At 46.6% G+C, this 20,341-nt stretch overlaps 1 protein-coding gene, 1 long non-coding RNA gene and 2 other non-coding genes across 4 annotated transcripts; all 4 read left to right on the forward strand.

Annotated features, from left to right (window-relative positions):
* Nucleotides 1-372: 372 nt before the first annotated feature.
* PRCD (photoreceptor disc component) lies at nt 373-2,902 on the forward strand. Its single transcript, XM_063080319.1, has 3 exons — nt 373-446; nt 736-804; nt 2,843-2,902. The coding sequence occupies exons 1-3, from the start codon at nt 373-375 to the stop codon at nt 2,862-2,864; spliced, it is 165 nt and encodes a 54-aa protein (XP_062936389.1). The 3' UTR covers nt 2,865-2,902.
* Nucleotides 2,903-14,690: 11,788 nt separating this feature from the next.
* Nucleotides 14,691-17,659, forward strand: LOC134364923 (uncharacterized). Its single transcript, XR_010021908.1, has 5 exons — nt 14,691-14,765; nt 15,274-15,507; nt 15,853-15,951; nt 17,377-17,494; nt 17,614-17,659. It is a non-coding gene; the product is annotated as an uncharacterized LOC134364923 (long non-coding RNA).
* LOC134365320 (small nucleolar RNA R38) lies at nt 17,173-17,253 on the forward strand. The gene has a single exon (XR_010022025.1). It is a non-coding gene; the product is annotated as a small nucleolar RNA R38 (small nucleolar RNA).
* A 64-nt stretch (nt 17,660-17,723) lies between the features above and the next one.
* LOC134365319 (small nucleolar RNA R38) lies at nt 17,724-17,796 on the forward strand. The gene has a single exon (XR_010022024.1). It is a non-coding gene; the product is annotated as a small nucleolar RNA R38 (small nucleolar RNA).
* Nucleotides 17,797-20,341: the final 2,545 nt, after the last annotated feature.

Here is a 20,341-nt window from a genome sequence, read left to right on the forward strand (position 1 = left end):
TGAAGTCATTTGTTTAATGTGACAGCACATTTGTCTAGACAGCGCCTTGATGGCAAGGCCCAGGTCTTAACAAATCTGCATCCTTATAGCTGCTTAGTGCCACCAAGCACACACGTTATTGGAGGTCCACTTCTCTGAGGTCCATTCACCCTGCCACTGGAGGGGAGAACCTGGGCCCAGTGAGGTTAATCAGTCTTCACAAGGTCGGGCTGCTGACCCCACTAATCAGCTTGAGCTTCTTAATCCATCCTCAGCAGGAACCTTGGGACAGACTGGTAGTGGATAGTGAGAGCTGGCCGGGGCCATTTTGGCCCCATTGCCTGTGGCCTTCTCCTGCAGACTCCGTCTGGGAGGGGATGGGGCAGCTGAGCCATGTGCACCACCCTCTTCCTGCTCAGCACCTTGGCTATGCTCTGGCGCCGCCGATTTGCCAATCAAGTCCAACCGTGAGAAACTGACTGGGCTATGGCTGGGGTGGGGGAGGAACTACCGAGCTGGGCTACAACCAAGCTGAAGATGGGTTGGGGCTGCATGGACCTCCGGGGTGCTGGGAGGGTATTTGCAAGAAATATCTGAGAGGCTCACTCTCAGAGTAAGGGGAACATAGAGCTTCAAATGTTGCGCTAGGTTGCAGCCTCCAGTCCCATAGCCCCAATGTAGCTAGGTCGTGTGGAGGAGCAAGGGAGGGGGCTGGGCACTGCTCACAGCTCTTCCTGCCTGCTCTCCTTCCCACAGAGAGCCCAGCGGAGTGGATGGGGCAGCTGTGGACAGCAGCTCGGACACAGACCTCCAGTCCTCAGGCAGGTAAGGCAGAAGAGTCTGCGGAGGGGGAGGAAAGTTGCTGCCAGGGAAGCTGTTGCTTCGCAAGCCTGGGGATGCCTCTGTGTGTGTGTGCGTGCGCATGCGCGCGCACTGTGTCCTGGCCCTCGCCCTAGTCTCCGTGCTCCCTGAGTGCCTGGTCGACATACTGTTTTCTCCAGTTGGGAACGGGAGTCCCCGGCCCCCTCCTCTGGACCAAAGCCACTGTGCCTCGCTTCTCCGAGTGTGGGGCGGTCCTCAGGGGTACCTCCAGTCGGAAGGCACAGGGGAGTGGAGAGAGGGTTGAGGCAGATGCAGCTCTGGGTTGCCCTGCTTGCCTTTCCTTGCCCTTCCCTTCCCCCTCGCCCTCTCTCTGTCCCCGCCCGCCTCAGCGGCTCCACTGCCTGACCCTCCAGCAGGATTTGCTGTCCAGTCCCCAATAGAAGGCGCAGGAGGAGCATGACATCATCATCATCGAGTGCCATTGGCTGGGCAGCCCCTGCGGGCAGGACGCTGTCTCCAGTGGTCAGAAAGTTAACTCTTTCCTAGGCTGAAGCCATGTGGCCTTTAGGGGGTGAAGTCGTAGGAACTTCCAGACTTTTCTTTCCCTGGGTGACCAGTGTCATGTGATGATAGGGGATCCTATGCCCAATCAAGCACTGAAAAAAATCAACAAATATTAAGTACCTATGTGTAAGATGTTATGTGCCTATGGACCCCCCTAGTGTAAGAGGCCTGTCTAAAGCGTAGCTTTCTCACTCCTAGTGAAACAAAGTGTGAGAAAGATCCTATCACGTCCCTGGGTTCCATAGCCCACTAGGAGGAGGGTGTCTCCACACAGAGTGTACTTAGATGGGGGGTTCAGTCACCATGCATGCCTGTGACCCTCCATGCCTCTTTCGAGGCAGGGAATCTGCCTGCCATATGTGAAAACTGGCCACTTAGATATATGAAAAGTGGCAACTGAGAGAACTTGAGTCTTTCTCTATGTCTGCTGTCGCCTCAGCCATCCTGCGATTCTCCCAGATCCTGATTGTCAGGAGGCTTAATGGGAAAGGCTCCTGGGCATGTATGAGAAACAGAAGCATTTCTGTGATACCGTTCCTTGACTTGCTAGGCTAGAGATCATCGTAATAGTGCATGATTAATATTATTAATTAAATGGGTTGATATACATAGAATGACCATCACCGGGCCTCACCCATAGTAGACCCTCAAAATTTGACTGGACCTCACTATTGAGTTTGAGTCTAGAATTGGACAGCCAGAATTTAAATCCCTTCCTTTACTAGCTCCCTTCTTACTAGCTGAGAGACTTTTGGCAAATTATGTAATTATTTCATTTATATGTAAACTAGGGTTAATAACAGAGTGGTTGTAAGGTTTTTGTAAGGAAACGGAGTAACTGCTCAATAAATGCTGGCTGTTCTCTTGTTATTTTATACTTGATCAGTGCTTTCTTCTTCCCCAGAGGTTTTGCACACATTAACTGACTTGGAAGTCTCAATAACTCCAGCGGGTTGGCAGAACATGTGTTTTTTATCTCTTGTTAATAGTTGAAGAAACTGAGGGATAGGGAGATTTAAATGACTTGTTCAAGGTCATCCATCTAATTTGTGGCTGATATGGAATCTTCAAGGTCCATAACTTCCAGGCAGTCCATCTCTTCTTACATGAAATAGGCCTGGACCTCCTGGTGGGAGATGAAAGGCCAAATCTGGGGGCCATCTGGCCAGGCCTGGCCTGGTGTGACAGCCAGAAGGAAGCAGTTGCCTATTAACTCCTTGGGACCCAGTTAACTGGAAAAATTGGTCTGACATTTTGGAACCACCAGCTGATGGTGGCTGCCATGGAGTACTGGCTGGCAGTAGGGGTGAAATTTCTGCTGTCCAATTCCAGTCATAAATTTCAATTGATTTCCTATGTGTTCCTGCCCCTCAATATGTGGGTGAATTGCTAGGTATGGGGGTAGGAGGAAGAGGAGAGCCAGAAACATGGGGTTGTCCCTTTCAGTCCTCTGACTACAGTGCTTTCTTCTGTTTAGGGAGAAAGAACCTCCGAAGTAAGACCTCACCTCTGCAGGCGCTCAGCCCCAGGTAGTGGGATCAGCTGGCCCAGGCAGGTAAGTCAAGGCTGGGAGCCTTGGAGGGCAGAGGGCAGAACTGGGGACAAGGGAGGAAGAAATATGCAAGGCCTGGCCATGAGGGACCATAGCAGGCAGTCTTCAGGTCTTGTGGTCACTGACGGAGGTTAAGAGTAGGAGGGTGGGTTTGTTCATTCATCTCCCACCTTAAGCCTGCTATGTTCCAGGCCAAGGGACAAGGATTAGTTTGAAGAGAAGCAGATGTGGTCTTGATTGCATTTTCTAGACTTTGGCATGAGGTGGTCATGCTGGGGTACTGAGGGCATTGCTAGAAGACTTCTAAGAGAGGTGGTGCTCTGGAATGTCTGCCCTAAAATAAAAGTCCTGTCTCTGGGCATGGGAGAAAGTACCAATCTGTTTTGGTTTCCATTTCAGCTCAAGTCCTGGTTTCTCCTCTAGCCCAGAAGGATGCCATGGGGGCAGAAGCAGCAGCAAGGGGGAGAATGGGAAAAGCAACAACTGAGAAGGGAGACTCCTCCCTTTCAGCCCCTGGACCTGCCAGTCTTCACTTCCCACCAGGCCCTTGCTGTGGGGCTCCTGTGCAGGGCCTGGCTGGGGCTGGCAGGAAGAGCAGAACATTCCTGAGGATGCTCTGAGGGACTATTGGGCCCAAGAAGGCCCAGAGAGAGAGACTCACTGAGGTCCACCAGGCTAACTTGGGGCAGCCCAGCAGCCCAGGCAAGAGGCAGAAACAAGCAGGGAGCGAGGAAACTACAGAAACAAGAGACAGCTGATAGCTCACATCTACTAATCGAGGACTTCCATTCATTCTCTTATTTAATCCTCACAATAACCCACAGAGACTGGTAATATTACTATCCAAATTTTATAAGTGAGGAAACACGTAGAGAGGTTAAATAATTTGCCCAACATCACCTGGCTAATAAGTGGGTGATCCAAGGCTCACATGGAGGCTGCAGAGCCCCAGTTCTGAGCTACCGTGGTACACAGCCTCCCAGCAATGTGATGGTTCGCAGCTGCTTGCCAGAGAGGGGGCTTCACTGGGCTGTCAGCTTAGGGGCTGTTCCGTTAAACTTCGGCTTGTGGTCCAGGGCTGTGCTGGTGTAAGTTTGCCATGGTGGCACTCACTTCCTGTGGTATTTGCCTCTCCCCAGTCCCCAGAGCTCACCCCGTCACTGGCTGCTCTGCTGAAATTATCAATAAGAAATGCCAGTTGTCTCTGTGACATGTCTGCCAACAGCTTGTCCTCTGAATGTGTTGTGTGTGCATGTGTGTGTGTTCATGTGCGTGTATGTGTGTGTTCCAAATGGACAGTAGCATGTGGGAAGGGAGAAAGCATGACTCTTGTTTTTGTCAGTCTGCTGACTGCTCAGTAATGGGGCGGCCTCCTTTGTCCCCAGCTGCTCTGCCATCTCTCTCTTTATGATCCTGCCTGATCCTGAGCAGTGATAAAAGCAGATTTCCGCTTCTGCTCCCAAGATCCAGGCGCAGACCCTGCAGGCAGCTGCTCCCAACTGTCTCACAGCCATTAATGTTCAAAAGCCCCCCCCCCAACGCCCCCACGCACACTCATCTCTCTTCCCCATCCAGCCCCCCACTGCTGGCCCAGCGGCAATGTCTCTGCCTGGCTGGTCCCTGCCCTTGACTTTCAGGCAGCAGAAGACAGAGGAATTCTCTAGAGAGCAGCATGTCAGCCAAGCTCCACATCTGAAGGGAGGAAGGAAAAGGGTGAGAGATGCAGCAGATGAGAGGGAACCCACTCAGAAGCCACGGGGGAGGAGGCCACATGCTGCTGGGGAGGGGCTCCTGCTACTGCAGGAGACTGGCTGCGGTGTGTGCGAAGGCAGTTCTGTGGGAGCTTCTCAAAGTAGGGCAGGGAGGAGGCAGGGGGAAGGTCGCACGAGGGGAAGGAGCCTGTCAGAACCAGAGTGCCCACCTGACCCAGGCCAGGAGTCCATGACCACCTGTCTTAGCTCCTGTCAGCTTGTCTTTCTCCTGGGATGCGTCAGCCTTCCTGGTGACAGGACTGTCAGGCTGAGGGCCAGAGGGTACTGTTCCCGAGCCCCAGTCTGTGTTCCTTGATCCTATCTTTGCATTCATTCTCTAATCTATTTGCCATGTTCCTATCACCTCATCCTTGCTGCCACACTGCCCATCTCCTTCCACTGGTCTAAGGAATTGTCAGGCCAAGGTCAGGGACTGTACCGGGGCTGGCTCACAGCCCAGACACACTTCCACAGGCAGCACTCCCTTGCAGCTGTTCTAAGAACCTGTGCAGGAGATAGTGGCTCCTCCAGGGATTGTTCCAGATGAAGGACGGGAAAGAGAGAGGAAGGGGCTGCTGGTGATGGGGGAGTGTGCTGCCTGGGCTTGGGGGTTGCCTGGGCCCTGGCAGCTGGGGTGCCATGTGGGCTGGGAAGGAGGGGCTCTCTCCCCCAGGGAGCAGGCTGGCTTTGGTGGGAGCAGATTGTGTTTACACCTTCCCCACACACCCAGCCCACGCTCGCCTCTTATTCCCAGGGCCTCTCCCACCCCTGGGCTCTCTGCGCAATCTGCACATTTGTAGCTCCTGCTGCAGAAAGTTGCCTCCCTCTACCTAGAACTCCTCTACAAAAGGCTCCTGGGACCCAGGCACCCCTTCCTTGGCCCACTTGCTCCTGTCACAGGGGTTAGTGTAAAGTCTGTGGGGAAGATGGACCTTTAAGTGGGGGAGTCACTTAAATCTTGACTATGACACGGTCCCCACAGAGGCTGAGTCCTTACCCCTCACATTTCCTTCCAAATGGCCACTGCTTGGAGATGGGAGCAGGAATGTTCAGGGGCTTGGTGGAGAGGGAGTTAAGGGTAGCTGGAGAGACAGGGCTGAGGTGAGGAGCTGGGTGATTCCTGGTCTAGGGTGCTGGCTACTGTGAAATAACAATAAAGAATCTAAGAGCAAGCAGTTCAGGGTCAGAGTACCATTTGAATCTTGACTCCACGACTACTTCCTACCTCTGTGGCCTTGGGTAGGTTACTAAATGTCTCTGTGCCTCAGTTTCCTCAGCTATGAGATGGAAATAATAGTAGTACTCATCCCTTACAAGTTGTTGTTGTAAGGGTTAATTAGATAATTCACGTAAAGTGCTTAGCATGCTTAATGTTCCATATATGCTAGTGTGATTATTTGTGAACTGCAAATTACTGAACAACGGTAAATTCACAACAGCTAGAGTTCCTCATGTCCTCACCCCATGGTCCTTCCTGCCCTGTCTCTCCATGTCTACAATTGCTGGGTGATGGGCAATTCTGAAACAAACTGGAGGATGGCAGAGGGTAGAATGGCTGGGCCGGGGGAGAGTACCAAGCAAGCCTGTCCTAGAGAGATCACCCTTGCCTCCATGTGCTCAGAACTCTGTCCCAACCTCTAGCAGCGGTCTTGGCCTGGAACTGGCTCTGCTTCCCGAATGAATCTCTGTTTCTTGAGAAGACAAGAAGACAGGAGGTGGTTTCCCTGATGCTTTTCCTCCCTCCATCCGAATGCTAATCTCTCTGCTGGTGGGAGCCTGAGTGACAGGGAAAAGGCCACTCCGAGCTGCAAGGTGGCCAAGGGCAGCAGCCAGGAGCAGGAAGGTGCTGTTGTCTGCTACTTCTGTGACTGAGACTCAGGGTTGCTGCCAGTCTCTCCTGGAGATTGGAACATGACCAGAGAACTAATGAGGTGGCAGGAGTGGGGTAGAGGAGCAAGGGAAGTAAGCCATAGCAGCTGTCACCCTAGGGTACAGATGCGACTTTGGGGAGTACCTATCTATCCCAAATGCGTGATTGTACATAAGTGTGTGCCAGACAGTCCTGGGCAAGGGCATACAGCAGAGGCCCTGGTCTAAGACTAGATGGGCATGGCATAGTGCCCAATCTGAGCAGGCACAGTGTGCCCCACTGGGGTCCCATGGGTTCCCAGGGCCCCTCTGTGGGGGCCTCAATGTTAAGAAGAAGCCCAATACCTAGCGCTAGAGGAAAATAATTTTTTTTGAGGATCCTTTGTGAGCCTCAAAAGGAGAACAACAAAGTGGCTTACATGAGGCTTATATCAATATAATGATAATGATACTACTACTACTACTACTACTAATGGCTAACGTGTATCAGACACCTACTATGTGCCAGGCATCATGCCAAGTGCTTTATTTATAAGCATTGTCTCATTTATGAGGCAGGGACTGTTGTTATTCTCATTTATCCAATAAGGAAAGTGAAGTTCACAGAACTCGCTCAAGGTCACTCAGAGCTAGCAGTGAAGCCAGGGCATGTCCCTGGGAAATCTGACACCAAAGCTTGGGGTAGGAGGGACCTAGTCTAGAGTTGGGGGCTGTGAGGAAATTCTAAGCATGAGCTGCCTACAAGGGCACAAGGAATGGGGCTGTGGACCTGCCCTGACCATGCCTTTGCAGGTAGGCTGGTATGTGCACGGGTTATTTCCACTGCTCTCTTCAGAAACTCATCATTCACAGGAAGGCCAGACTCTGGGCCCGGAAAGGCAAGTCCTTGCCTGCCAGTTGAGGGGGTGAAGAGCACTGCTCTCTAGGACCCATCAGTGCCCCTCAGGGAGGGAGCAGCGTCCCCTCACAGGGGTGACAGACAGTTGAGGCTATCACTCACAGTCACTGCCACTGCCACTCTGTTGCCTCCTTCAACCAGGGGCAGGGCCCTAGGGAGAGGAGAGCACGGCAGCCAGCAGCCCAGCTGGAGAGGAGGGAGCTTGAGGAGGAAGGCTGTTTTTATTTTTTTGCAGGGGGAGGGTGCAGGGCATGAAGACCAAGGAGATGGCTTCAAGAAGGATCCACTGACAAGCTGGATACAAGTCCTTGTACCTAAGGACTACAGACCCTCTCTGTGGAATACATGTGCCCCCTAGTGGGGATTAAGACTATAGGGTGGCTGAGAAAATTAAAACAACAAAAAAAGATTTACTGATAGACTGAGCCTATGGGCCTAGCTAGGAGGGGCTGGTCCTGTCCCTATGTAACACACACACACACACACACACACACACACACACACACACACACACACACACACACACACACACACACACACACACACACAATCATATGCAGAGGCACAAGCCACTAAAGTATTAAAATAATTTATTCATTTGGTCATTTATTTAATAAGCATGTATTGAGAGGCTACAATGTACAAATACTGTGTTAGGTGTTGGGAGAGATACAGTGATGAAAGAAAGTCCCTGCCCTGCCAGTTAGTACTACAGGAAGATCCCAGCCTACAAAGTCTAGTTCTGCCAGCTTGGCCCTGCCTGCTCATGTGACCTTCTTTGAACCTCAGTTTCCCCACTCAATAAAGATGTTCTGAACCCAGGTAGGTTGGTGCTGAGATGTAAAGGACTAATCACCTCCTCAAGGAAAGAACTGTCCAGTGAAACGAAGGGGATGTATCAGATGACCTCTGGGGGCTCCACATTTTCCCAATCAAAAGAGACTATGATGGACTACATCTGGAGGTGCTGACGAAGACTCACCCACGTGACAAACATTTATGGCGTGCCTGTGTACCAGACACTATGGATACAGAACTGGATTAAGACCTTCTGCCACAGACAACCAGAAAACTGGGCAAAATAAAAGAAACAGACACTTGACAACAGGCAGCACACAGGACAGTGACCCCAGGACTGCCTCAGCCTCTGCCTGGAGACAATTCCCTGCCGGTGGCTTGGAGGAAACCCAAGCAGACTATGGTGGTCTCGTGAAAGGGAGGAGAAAAAATCAGAAGTCAGGACAGTATGCTATTTATAAGGATATACACATAGATTCATGGAATCCAAAATCAGATATAACAAAGTTAATTCAATGGAGAAAGAAAGTTTCTTTCAATAGGGTATAAAAAGCACGAACCATAAAAGAAAAATCGATAAATTGGTCTTTATCAAAATTAAACTTCTGCTTTTGGAAAGACTGAGAGTAAATATTTGCCAAACAAATATCTGAGAAAGGACTTACATCCAGAATATATAAATAACTTTTACAATTCAATAATAAAAACAACCCAATATTAAAAGGGGGAAAGCTTTTGATAGACACTACACCAGAAAATATACATATGGTCAATAAACACATAGAAAGATGCTCAGCATCATACATCACCAGGGAAATGCAAATCAAAAGCCCAATGAGACACCACTACACACCCGCTATAGTGGTTAAAATTAAAGTGTTGGCGAGGACGTGGAACAACTGTACCCCTGTGATACACTGGTGGGGAGGGCAAAGTGTTACAATCACTTGGGAAACCAGTGTGGTAGTTTCTTAGGAAATTATCCAAGAGAAATAAAACCTTATGTCCATAAAAAGATTTTACAAACATATTCACAGCAGCTTTATTAATAATACCTTCAAACTGGAGACAACTCCAATATCTATCGACATGTGAATGATAAACAAACTGAGCTATATTAATACAATGGAATAATGTTCAGCAATAAAAAATAGATGAACTACTGATATAAACAACAACATAGGTAAGTTGAGAGAAACCAGACACAAACAGAGTAAGTACTGTATGATCACATTTATATGAAATTCTAGAACAGGCAAAACTAATTGACAGCGACAGAAAGCAGATCAGTGGTTGACTGGGGCTGGGGTTGGATATAGGGACTGACTGTAAAAGGGTATGAAAGTGTTCTTTGGGGTGACAAAAAATGGTGGTTACATGGGTATGTACGCTTATTGGACTATTAAACTATACATTTTCTTTTTTTTTTTTTAAAAGATGACCGGCAAGGGGATCTTAACGCTTAACTTGGTGTTGTCAGCACCACGCTCACCCGGTGAGCTAACTGGCCATCCCTATATGGGATCCAAACCCGTGGCCTTGGTGTTATCAGCACCACACTCTCCCAAGTGAGCCACAGGCCAGCCCCTAAACTATACATCTTCAATGGATGCATTTTATCATATGTAAATCATACCTCAATAAAGATGACTTAAAGAGTTCAAAACAAAACAAGAATGAAGACCTGATCCTTGTCTTGCTCATAATCTAGCAGAAAAGCCAAACATAAAAACAAATAACCATAAAACAGTGGGATGAATGTTAAAATAAATATGTTCAAATAATAAGAGCTCCCATTTACTGAGTGTTTATCCTGTGCCAGGCACTGTACTAATGGCTTCCGATGCACAGTCTTGAAACAGTCCTGTGAGGTTCAGATGATCACCCTCTCATTTTAGATGAGAAAATGAGACTTAGAGAGAGGTGAAGTAATTTGCTCAAGGTTACTCAGAATCAGCAGAGCTGGGACTTTACTTCAGGTCAACCTGATTGCAGAACACGTGCTAAACCACCTGCCACAAGAAAGGTGCCAGAAGGAAACAGCTGGGGATTGTAGCAGCATCTCAGCCAAGACTTCACAGAGGAGGCATTTAAGTATGAGTTGGAATTTGCTAAGCAGAGAAGAGGGTGAAGGGAAGGGAATTTCCAGGCAAAGGGAACAAATACCACCACAAGCAAAGGTTATGCAACAGTTGTGCAAAGGTAGAGCTTTCTGGGAATGGAGAGACATATCCAGGAAATAGCAGAAGAGAGCCACAGAATATTTCATATTCTTCAAATTCATTTATTTTTATTTTTTAAAAATCCATTAAGTCATAATTTTACTAGAGGTAATGGCTCAGCAGAGCAGGCACATAAAATGCATTGCTTTTCTTCCTGGACACTTGGTAAGTGCAAAGAAATAATACACAACTCCAGGGTTGTCTATTCTTAATAAATAAATACATTATATATCCTTCTCCAGAAAGTTAAATCTACATTCAGTGATTCCAGATTTTTGCTGAACAGGATTTGTGGCACTGTTTCATGGTCCTAAGAAATCTCAGGGAAAAAAATCCTCTATGTTTTCATGACAGGGTTTCTAGGTGGATGAATTAAAATAACTGGAGTTAAGTACAAATGTTTCACTGTCATTGCATAATTATTTAGGAAACACAACATGGTGGTTGAGACCATTGGCTTTTAGGCTGGATTGTCTGAGTTCAGATCTCAGTGCTTCCACTTACAAATTTGTTCAGCCTTTCTGCACTTTGGCTTCCTCAGCTGCAAAACAGGGGGATAATGATAGGGCTGCTGTGAGAATCAAATGAGATAGTGTATAAAAGGTGCTTAGAGCAGTACCTGGCATGGAGTCAATACTTCATATACATAGCTGTTATTTCAGAAAGGTAACTCGCACATATCCTCTCATTTTCTCTATTTTGCCACGATCCATTCTTCCAGGGAATTATTATTATATATAAAAAAATGTGGAAAATGTCGATATCATTTAGAATAACTGACTCAGAACACCCAACTTAAAATGATTTAAACAATAAGGAGTTGTTGATTTGTTTTTTTAAATCCCACATTATGTATTTCACTGAAACTATGATGTCCTTGCTTGGAAGACATATCCTGCATTCAAGAATACTAAAATGTAAAAATGTGTCTCTGAATCAAAACAAGAGGTCTGAATGTTGGGGGCTTCAGGACTGGCTATTTCAGCAGTTCAACAGCTCATCAAGAGGGCTGGCCCCTGGCTCACTTGAGAGAGTGTGGTGCCAATAACACCAAAGCCATGGGTTCGGATCCCTACATAGGGATGGCCAGTTAGCTCACTTGGGAGAGCGTGGTGCTGACAACACCAAGTCAAGGGTTAAGATCCCCTTACTGGTCATCTTTTAGAAAACAAAAACAAAAACAAAAACCCAGCTCATCAAGGACTCACGTTCTTTCTTCATTCACTCTGCCACTGCAGGCCTTCAGCTCTTTCTTTGAAGGAAACCTCACAGATGTAAGATGGCTACAGCAGTCTCAAGCATCACATCTAAGAGAGACTGTTGTTTTTAAAAGCAAGAAAACTTTCCTGAACTTGGCCAGAATTGTATCACAGACCCTTTCCTAAAACAATTCCTGGCAAAGGGAATAGATTTCTCATGTTTGATGCAGGACAATCAAGATTTACCCATTGGGCTGGCAGGTTAGCTCAGCTGGTTAGAGCATAGCTTGTAACACCAAGGTCAAGGGTTTGGATCCCCATACTGGCCAGCTGCCTAAAAAAAAAAAAAAAAAAAAAGATTTACCCATTAGGGCTAGGGAGGGGCTTGCCTCCTACGAAGCAGGCTGCTGCCCAATAGCTAAAAACCTCGATTGTGTTCATAAGATGGAGGAAGAACAGCTCGAGACTGGCTCCTAGCAGTGCCTGCCATACACATGTACTTTTCTGTGATAATGATGGTACACCTGTTCCAAATGTAAGCAGCCAACTGCTTGGTATACTACCTACCCTCATTCATGTTCTTATTAATAAAATTAAAGATTCCTTTCTGCGTTAAGAAATTAACCTCAATAGTCCAAAGACTTTTTTTTTCTGTTACTGTGGGTTTCAGATACCATGTCTTAAATCCTGTCAGTGGCCATCCAAACACAGCAGGCCAGCTACTAGATTTTCCCTGTGCACTCAGGGCCTAGGTCCCTGAACAGCACTGGGGATTCTTGCCCCATTCAGTTTGCAATCCACTTCTGTCGCTTATCACTAGACTGCAACACTTTCCATGTCAATAAATATAGATCTGCAGAAGCTTTGTATAACAGCTATATAATAATTCCACTGTATATAAAACTCTAATATACTAGATCACACCAGCAATAAGTACAAATGAGATCACGAGAACATGTACACCTCAGTCTCAGCTCTGAGCCCCTGGCTGCTCATTCAAGAATTCTGAGGCATTCTTTGAAGTTTCCCTAGTTATTTCTGGATTGCCTACGCAGTGTACCTCACATGTGCTCAGGCACAAGGCCTCCCATTGTATTTTGCTCCAGCCTCTTGGCCACTACCCAGCTGCCTGTAGCGCCCATCCGCCACGAGCTTGCTGCTCTGCCACTAAGCACAACCATGCTCTGCAGGGAAGCTGTGCCCTGTCAGGAGTGAAAGCTACACAGCGACCATGGCAAAATGAGGAGCTGTGAAGAACAGCCCTCAGCACGCACTGGGTGGCAACTAGTCTGGGGCTCAAGATAACTCTGCTAGAGCCCAGAGCTTCCTAATCTTTCACAAATCAGCTCCTGCAGCCTCTCCTCATTACTCTTCCTGCCATGCAGTGGCTCAGAACACTTAAGCATGTGTCCATTATTCCCCTCTTTTCAACCTCATTTCTGATTTGTCCCCAACCACTCCTGCAAATACTCAAAAAATCTTCTCCGTCCAACCCCCCCCCCCCCCAAATCAGCGTATTCATGGTTCAGTACAACTTAGTGATAAAGCATGAACTCTGCAGGCTGGGATCAAGACTGACTCTGTTGATTACTAGTTGTGTGAATTTGGGCAAGTTACCTAATCTCACAATACTTCTGTTTCCTCATCCATAAAATGGGGATAGTGCTAGTACTTCACAGTCCTGTTGTGAAGATTACATCAAGTACTCGATGTAGTGAATGGCACCTAGAAAGTGCTGTGAAGTATTAGCTATCATTATTATCTTGCCTGCAGCAGATCACCTGCCCGCTAGTTTCACAGTTTTTGGCAAATTTTATACTTAGAATTCCTACTACACGTCTCAAATGAAAGGAACTTAGTTTGCAGAGAGAGAACACATTCTTCCTTTTAGTATTATGCAAAATAATTTGTCTTCAAGGGTAAGATAGAGAAACCCAAGGGCCATAATTAGTTGCTGCTGAATGAATTAAAATTATTTGCTGAGTATGTACTGTGAGCAGAGATAGGGGAACACCAAACCCAGCACTGTGAGGAATTTAAAAAGAAAAAATAAAAATGAAAGAAATTTCTGCCATTGAAGAGCTTACAATCAAATTAAGGGAGGTAAACAGAAACAAGCGCACGAATTTGAAATAAGTACCCGCAACATATTACCACGTAGAGAACAATACAACCCACACCAAATGCCACAGAGATCACTGCTAATGGGTCGATGAGAATGCGGAGAGGGGGATGCAGAAAAGGCTCTGTGGTCTTGCAAATTTCAACTCATTTCCCAAAATCTGTAAATTCTGACCCTGACTTGGGATGTCCTTTTGCCCTATTGTTATTTCAAAAATGAAAAATAACACCCAGGAAAACAGTGGCTATTACGTTATTTTCTGTTTTTTTTTTTCATAATTTAATGTTACTGTTTGTTTTTTGCCCCCCAGCGTTAAAGCCACACACTGGCGGCGGGGCCCGGGCGGGCGCAGGGTCCCAGGCCCGCTTTGGGGTCCCTCAGCCCAGCCCTGCACGGCCCCACAGCTCTCGGGCGCCCCCCGCCGCACGCGCCCGGCCCTCACCGGTCTCGCCCCGATTTTAAATGGAGTTGAGCCGGACGTTAAACGAATCTCCCTCCTTTTCACCAACCCAACGAACCCCCTCCCCGACCCCAACAAAATCTGCAGAGCAATTAAAAATGAAGTTCGGCCGGGCCTCAGTTTCCTCATCGGTCCCTGCCCTCTCAGTCTCGGCCAGGGACAGTCTGTGTCCTCGGAAGCTCAATGATTTTCTGGCCCAAGCAACCCTCCACCTTCGTTTCCTGAGTACCGTGGCTCTTCACACGTCAGGCTTCCCAACCCGGACTCTCTACTACCCCTGGTGGCCGCCACCATCTTACCGAGGCTCCCGAGTAGCGCTGAGGAGACGGCCGCCCCGCCGCCACCGTCGTTTTGAACTGCATTTCCCATCAGTCCTCTCTCGATATCGCGAGAGCTCCGGCAAGACCGCCGAGAAGACCTACGCGCAGGCGCGTTTTCACGTTCTTGTGGAGGTCGACCGCGTGGCTGGAAGTCATGGAGGGTCCTGTCGGTGATGAGCCGGGAGAACTGCCTCAGGCCTTAGGTGATGGTAAGTCCGCGGAGATGGCAGAACGGGGTCTTCCTTGACAGAAGCTAGGACACATGACGTCCCCTTCCTCGAAGCGAAGTGGTGTAGGGTGGTTGGGAGAATTAACTGAGATACTGGATGAGAAAATGCTTTCCAGACGGTGAGAAGCTTTGTTACTGAGGAGACAGCTCAAACCCGCTTTGGCGTCGAAGGGTCCCGCCTGGGGGAGGGCGGTCAGTCCAGCCTGCGCGGCCCCGTGCGCCTCGCAGCCACCCACCCTTGTGCTAACATGCACGCCCGGCAGCCCCGGGGGTCTCCGCTGTCCGCCCGGGGGACAAACCGTCTGAAAGTGGCAGTTGCTAATTCAGCATCAGGAGTGTTAACGTGTGCATACATAACTTCCACTGGGGGTACCTTGAGGGCGGCCCCAATCATTTCTATTTAACTCCATAGATAGTAATCCATGGGATTGTAGGCATTGTCTGGAAAGCCTTAGATTTAACAACGAACCTTTTTTTCCTCCCCGAAGGCCTTTCTTTCGCATCTGCAGAGATGGTGAAAAGCAGAGCTGGAGGGTGAAGCTTAAAAGTAATTGATGGATCCCTACAATAAGTAAGAATGGCTGCAGGCAGGACCTGGGTGGTCACCAGAAATGAGAAAACGGCGTGGTGTAACGGTCTGTCACATACATATGCCTCATACTTTATTCCGAAGTTAAGTTCAAGTGTATGAATTCTTGTTGACCGCTAAGTCCAGTTAAACGGTAAGAAATCTACTCAGAATTCAGAATGCTAATTCTTTTAATGATAAAAACGAGGAGGGTGTGTGCCCGTGTAATTTGAGGCCACTAGGTGTCACTGTTCGGAACCAACGTGGATGCCACCGTGAGCAGGCATGAAAGGGAGACTTGGAAAATGAGATTGAGGTGGCTGGGATTTACGAATGTTTGTTACTGGTTGAACTGAGTATGTTTTGAAATTATCCTTGCCTGAAATGACATCTTTTGTGAGGAGTTCTGACTTGTTGAGGTTTAGCTTTTTAATACAAATCTTGAGAATAAACGCCTTAAGGTCGTTTGACAAGCGTGTTATCCTTATTTCTCTTTTAGATTAAAGATGTTGGTTGTGGATTTTGAAAAGGTCCTGTGAAAACCCATTATCTTAAGATGTTGAATGTAAGGATCTTCGTGATAAAGTTTCTGTAAACGGTAATATTTTTAGCTCTTTCATACAACTTGCATAGGTTATGGTCCCATTTAAGTATTGGTCTGTTAGATTTGGGGATGTATGGGTCTTCAGGATTGTGATATCCCAGATAAGGGAAGTAGTATGGAATTATTTTTACTAGGCTCCTTGCCAAGCACTCTCACAAACAGTATTTGTTATAACAACCCTACATGAGCTAGATTTTTTTCTCCACTCTCCTCCTCAGTAAGTAAACTGAGGCTTAGAGAGATCTCTTGACCAAAGTTAACACAACCAGTTATTAAGATAGATTAGACCAGTGGTTCTCAACTGGGAATGGAGGGTGCTACTGGCATCTAGTGGATGCTGCTAAATATCCTATAATGCTCAGATCAACCCCCATGAGAAAGAATTTGTCCACCCAAAATGTCAGTAGAACTGAGATTGAGAAGCTCTCAGAAACTATATTAGACTAACTAGAGATCTGGGCTCTGGCCTCAGCCTGCCTGTTACCAGATAACTGCTCCAGAGCCTTGTTTCTTCATTTATGAAACAGGGTCAGTGGTTTCCAAACCTGGTTATACATCGGAACCATCTACAAAGTGTTAAAATGTACACATTCCAGAGCCCCACTAGCCATGGATGAGAATGGCTCTGGAATGGGGCCCCAAAATCATGTGGCCAGTGCAAGAGTGGGCGTACAGGACCAACTGGGTAATCTGATCTGCCTTTAGCTCAAGGATTTTATTGCAGCAAGATTATAGTGCTGGCTATTTTTAAGTAGCTCTTGGGGCAGATCTCTAATCCTCTAAAAAAACTGAAAGCTGCATGCTTGCTCTTCAGGGTAGTTTTGTATATACAGATGAGTGAAGGAGAATTGACCTTGTATGATGTTGTTGCCTCTTGGCAGCAGGTACCATTTGTGCAGCTGGCCTTCAATAGGCTAGTTGAAACGATGAATGATCTGCACTATCTCAGGCATTTTACTGACACTCTCACTAGAGTGCATACCCTATATTCAGCTGTTAGACACTCTGCTGAGAATGACCTTGTCTTTAAAGGGGTGGGAACTGTGCATCTACACACTAGATATAAAGTTTTTGCTCTTGAGGGAAAGCATGTTCTAAGAAAGTAGACAAGATTGATTGAGTTCTCACGAGGGAAGTAAAGCACAATTTGCTAAGAAATAGTTTGCATATGCTTGCTATAGCTGTCAGTGCTGTGGGCAAGCAGATTGGTGGGAGCTGAGTCCATGATGATGTAAAGTTATCCCTGTCTGAAGGCAAAAAAAGCCTTTGTGTGGAATGTGGATGTCTGAAACTCAGTTTCCCAAGTTTGCCTTATAGAAAATTTAGGCATGATTTTAAATGGAACTACTTGGGATTTACCCTGTGTGTGTCTTCTTCAGTAGATTTTTTTTTTTTTTTTTTGTAATTCCTCCTTTCCAGGTACAGCCTCAGCCTCAGTTTCTGAGGCTGAAAAAGGATCCTTAGCAGCAGCACACTGTGGCAGTTGCCCTGGACCCAGACCCAGACCTGAAATCAATGATGAATATTTCTCATGCATGTAAGCAGAGAAGACCTTCAGAACAGGCTTGGGTGGAGTGTTTTTGTTTCCCTTGCCCTGGACTTGAGGCTATGCTAAGTGGCAGGGAGAATTTAACATGGTTTTGTTTTCTTTGTTAGGTGTCTGCAGTGTGTGAGACAGAATTGTGAACTGCTTTGCCTGAGGCAAGTGAAAGTATTCCTCTCCTGTTTGTAAGCCTTATGTTTACATCTTTAATGTCCCTTGCCCTACAAGCCTATGATGGTTAGTTATCCCTGTCTGAAAATCTCAACTGAGGGAAAATAATCTATTCTGAGGCTTAAGGGTATGGCCCTGTGCTCTTAAAAGAAGTTCAGGCTTTATATGGGACCAGTGGTATCAAGATGAATGGACTACACTGGGAATTGTGTATATCCTGCTGAGACCTCAGACTAGTTAGTGCATCATCCCTCTGAAACTTGAAAACCAATGGTGGGGTTGCCCTGTTAATGCTCTAACCCCTTGATTGTTGGCTCTGAAGGCACAGGAATGGGCCAGTAGCCAGGATTTGGTTTATGCTGTTATTGTGGAATGAAACTGTCGCATATTTCAAGAAAATGAATGTGCTCTTTGAAACTGAGATGAGAATGTAAAATGTATGCCAGCTTGTGGCAGTGAGAATGCTTAGCAACTCTGCCTTTGCCTCTGCAAGGTCCTGACATTTAGGAAAGAAGGGCTACCATGGCACTGGCAAAGCTGTTTTGTTTCCAGGTGCCTGGTTAACAACTCCAGGGAGATCTCTAAATTTAGCTTAGATCCTGTCTGAATGGCATGGCTGGCATGGGGCTGCTCCTTGGGCAGCAGAGGCTGGCATGTAAGCAAGAAAGAAGCAAAGTGGTGCCAAGAGGCAGGGTGTCTGGCTTTGTTCCCATTTAAAATGCCAGGCTTGAAGTGGACACAGATTGCCTTTCTTTTCTGTTGAAAGTGGGAGGTGTGTGTGGAGTCTTTATATTCAAGGTCACATTTTTGCTCGGTCACCAAGGAAGCTGTATTTGGAGTGAGGTTTAATTGGCCTGAAAACTGGCGCCAGCTTGCCACGTAAAACAAGTGAAAGGGCAGGTTAACAAGTGGGGAGGATCTACTTCTTTGGTTATCCTCTGCTTGAGTAGACTAGACTGCTCTATAGAACTTGTTAACCTTAAGGTTTGACATTAAAAGGTTTTATATTCAGAGAGTTGAATACATTTGTAAATATCCCTGGTGCTTTGTGGGAGTTCTTTCCTGGCCACTTACCAGAAGCTGCTCCCTTAGAGCACTGTGACCTTAAAACGACTCATCTTGGAACCTCACCAGCTTGCATTGAAACTATCTGATAGTGAGTGTGCTTGCCCAACACACATGCCTAACATAATGGTGAGAACGAGTGTTCACAGACTGATTGCCATTTTCTCCTAAATTAGTTATTAGTTATAATTTAACTTTTAGTTTTGAGTCGTTTAGCTGGCTGTTACTTCAAGTTATTCTCCTTTGGTTTTATAGGTTATCTCCCAGTGACGCCCGATGGGATCAGCACAGCCCTGCTTCTGCTGCTGCTAATTGCTAATGGCTATAAAATAATCTCCTAAAAAGAATCATTTAAGATTTCTTTGGGCTTCATATTCAAAAGTATCAAAGGAATTCAAGTGACTGAGACTATCCTAGAAATCTTTGGTCGTTAGTGAGATTCAGGTATAATCAGGAACATTGAGAACTCCATTTTAGGTGATCTGGGTATTATCTCATATTGGCAGGACTGCAATGATTATAAATTGAGATTAAGTAATTAACATATATGTACTCTGTAGGGGGATACTAAGGGGAAACAGATACTTAGCCTAGAAAAGCATTTCTCAGGGTGGATTTCCGGTGAAATCAGTGTGTCTTGGGTTTAAATTTTGAAGCACAAATAAAGTGGGTTGTTGTTTTTTTTTTTAATGGACTCATTAGCAGTGTGGATTTCAGACTGAGACCTGTGGTAAGATATTTTATTCTATGACTCAGTAAACACATTTTTATGAGTTTCACAGAATAACAACACCAGTTACACAAAATGCAATCTGATGTTTTCTATTTTTTTAATTACCCACACCCACACACATTGCTTCAGCACTTTTATTTCAGATATAATGAAGGGTTGATGAAGGTTCTACTGGTGACTACAGATGTGATGGTAACGAGGAAAGGTAAAAGTATTGTGGATCACAGGGCAGCAGGGCAGTGCCGCGTTACCTAGGCAGTCAGGTTTCTGTACTGAAAGATCACTGTGTAAGATGCTAGAGTGGACTGTGACTGTCAGGGGTACCTGATATATCCCACGTTTGACTATGTTCTTTCCAAACCAAGTATTCTATCCAAAGGAACACACATACTGCTGCTCTCGAGACCAAGGGGCTGATGTTGCCAAGATAAAGTGGGCTGTGAGACTTTGTCCTGATGCGAGTAACTCAAATATCACTAATTCCCTCTAGTCTAATTCCTGCTCTCCAGGCAATGGTTTCCCCAAGTAGCTGCTTTAATAATTAAAATCCAATGTCCATTTTGCTTATCAGATGCTTCTGAATTGGTTACTTTGTTTGAAGTGATATTTTGTGTCTAGTGACTGAATTCATCCCTAGCCCTTTTGTTAAGTGTGCTAATAGCATCAACTTCCCATTGTGTAGGAAGATGTCCGGTTTAAAAAAAAAAAAAAAATCAACCTTCTAAAACCACTCAGAGGCTAGATCCAGGGCCTCACTGAATTGACCAATGTGGATTGATGCTGCTTTCGGAAGTCTCTTGCCAGCTACCCTTGTGGAGACAGCTCCCTCTGCCTAGCTATCAAACTGTCTAGAGGCACTAGTCATCAAAACA

The sequence above is a fragment of the Cynocephalus volans genome, chromosome 16 (assembly GCF_027409185.1).
Source record: "Cynocephalus volans isolate mCynVol1 chromosome 16, mCynVol1.pri, whole genome shotgun sequence".
Classification (NCBI taxonomy): Eukaryota; Metazoa; Chordata; class Mammalia; order Dermoptera; family Cynocephalidae; genus Cynocephalus; species Cynocephalus volans.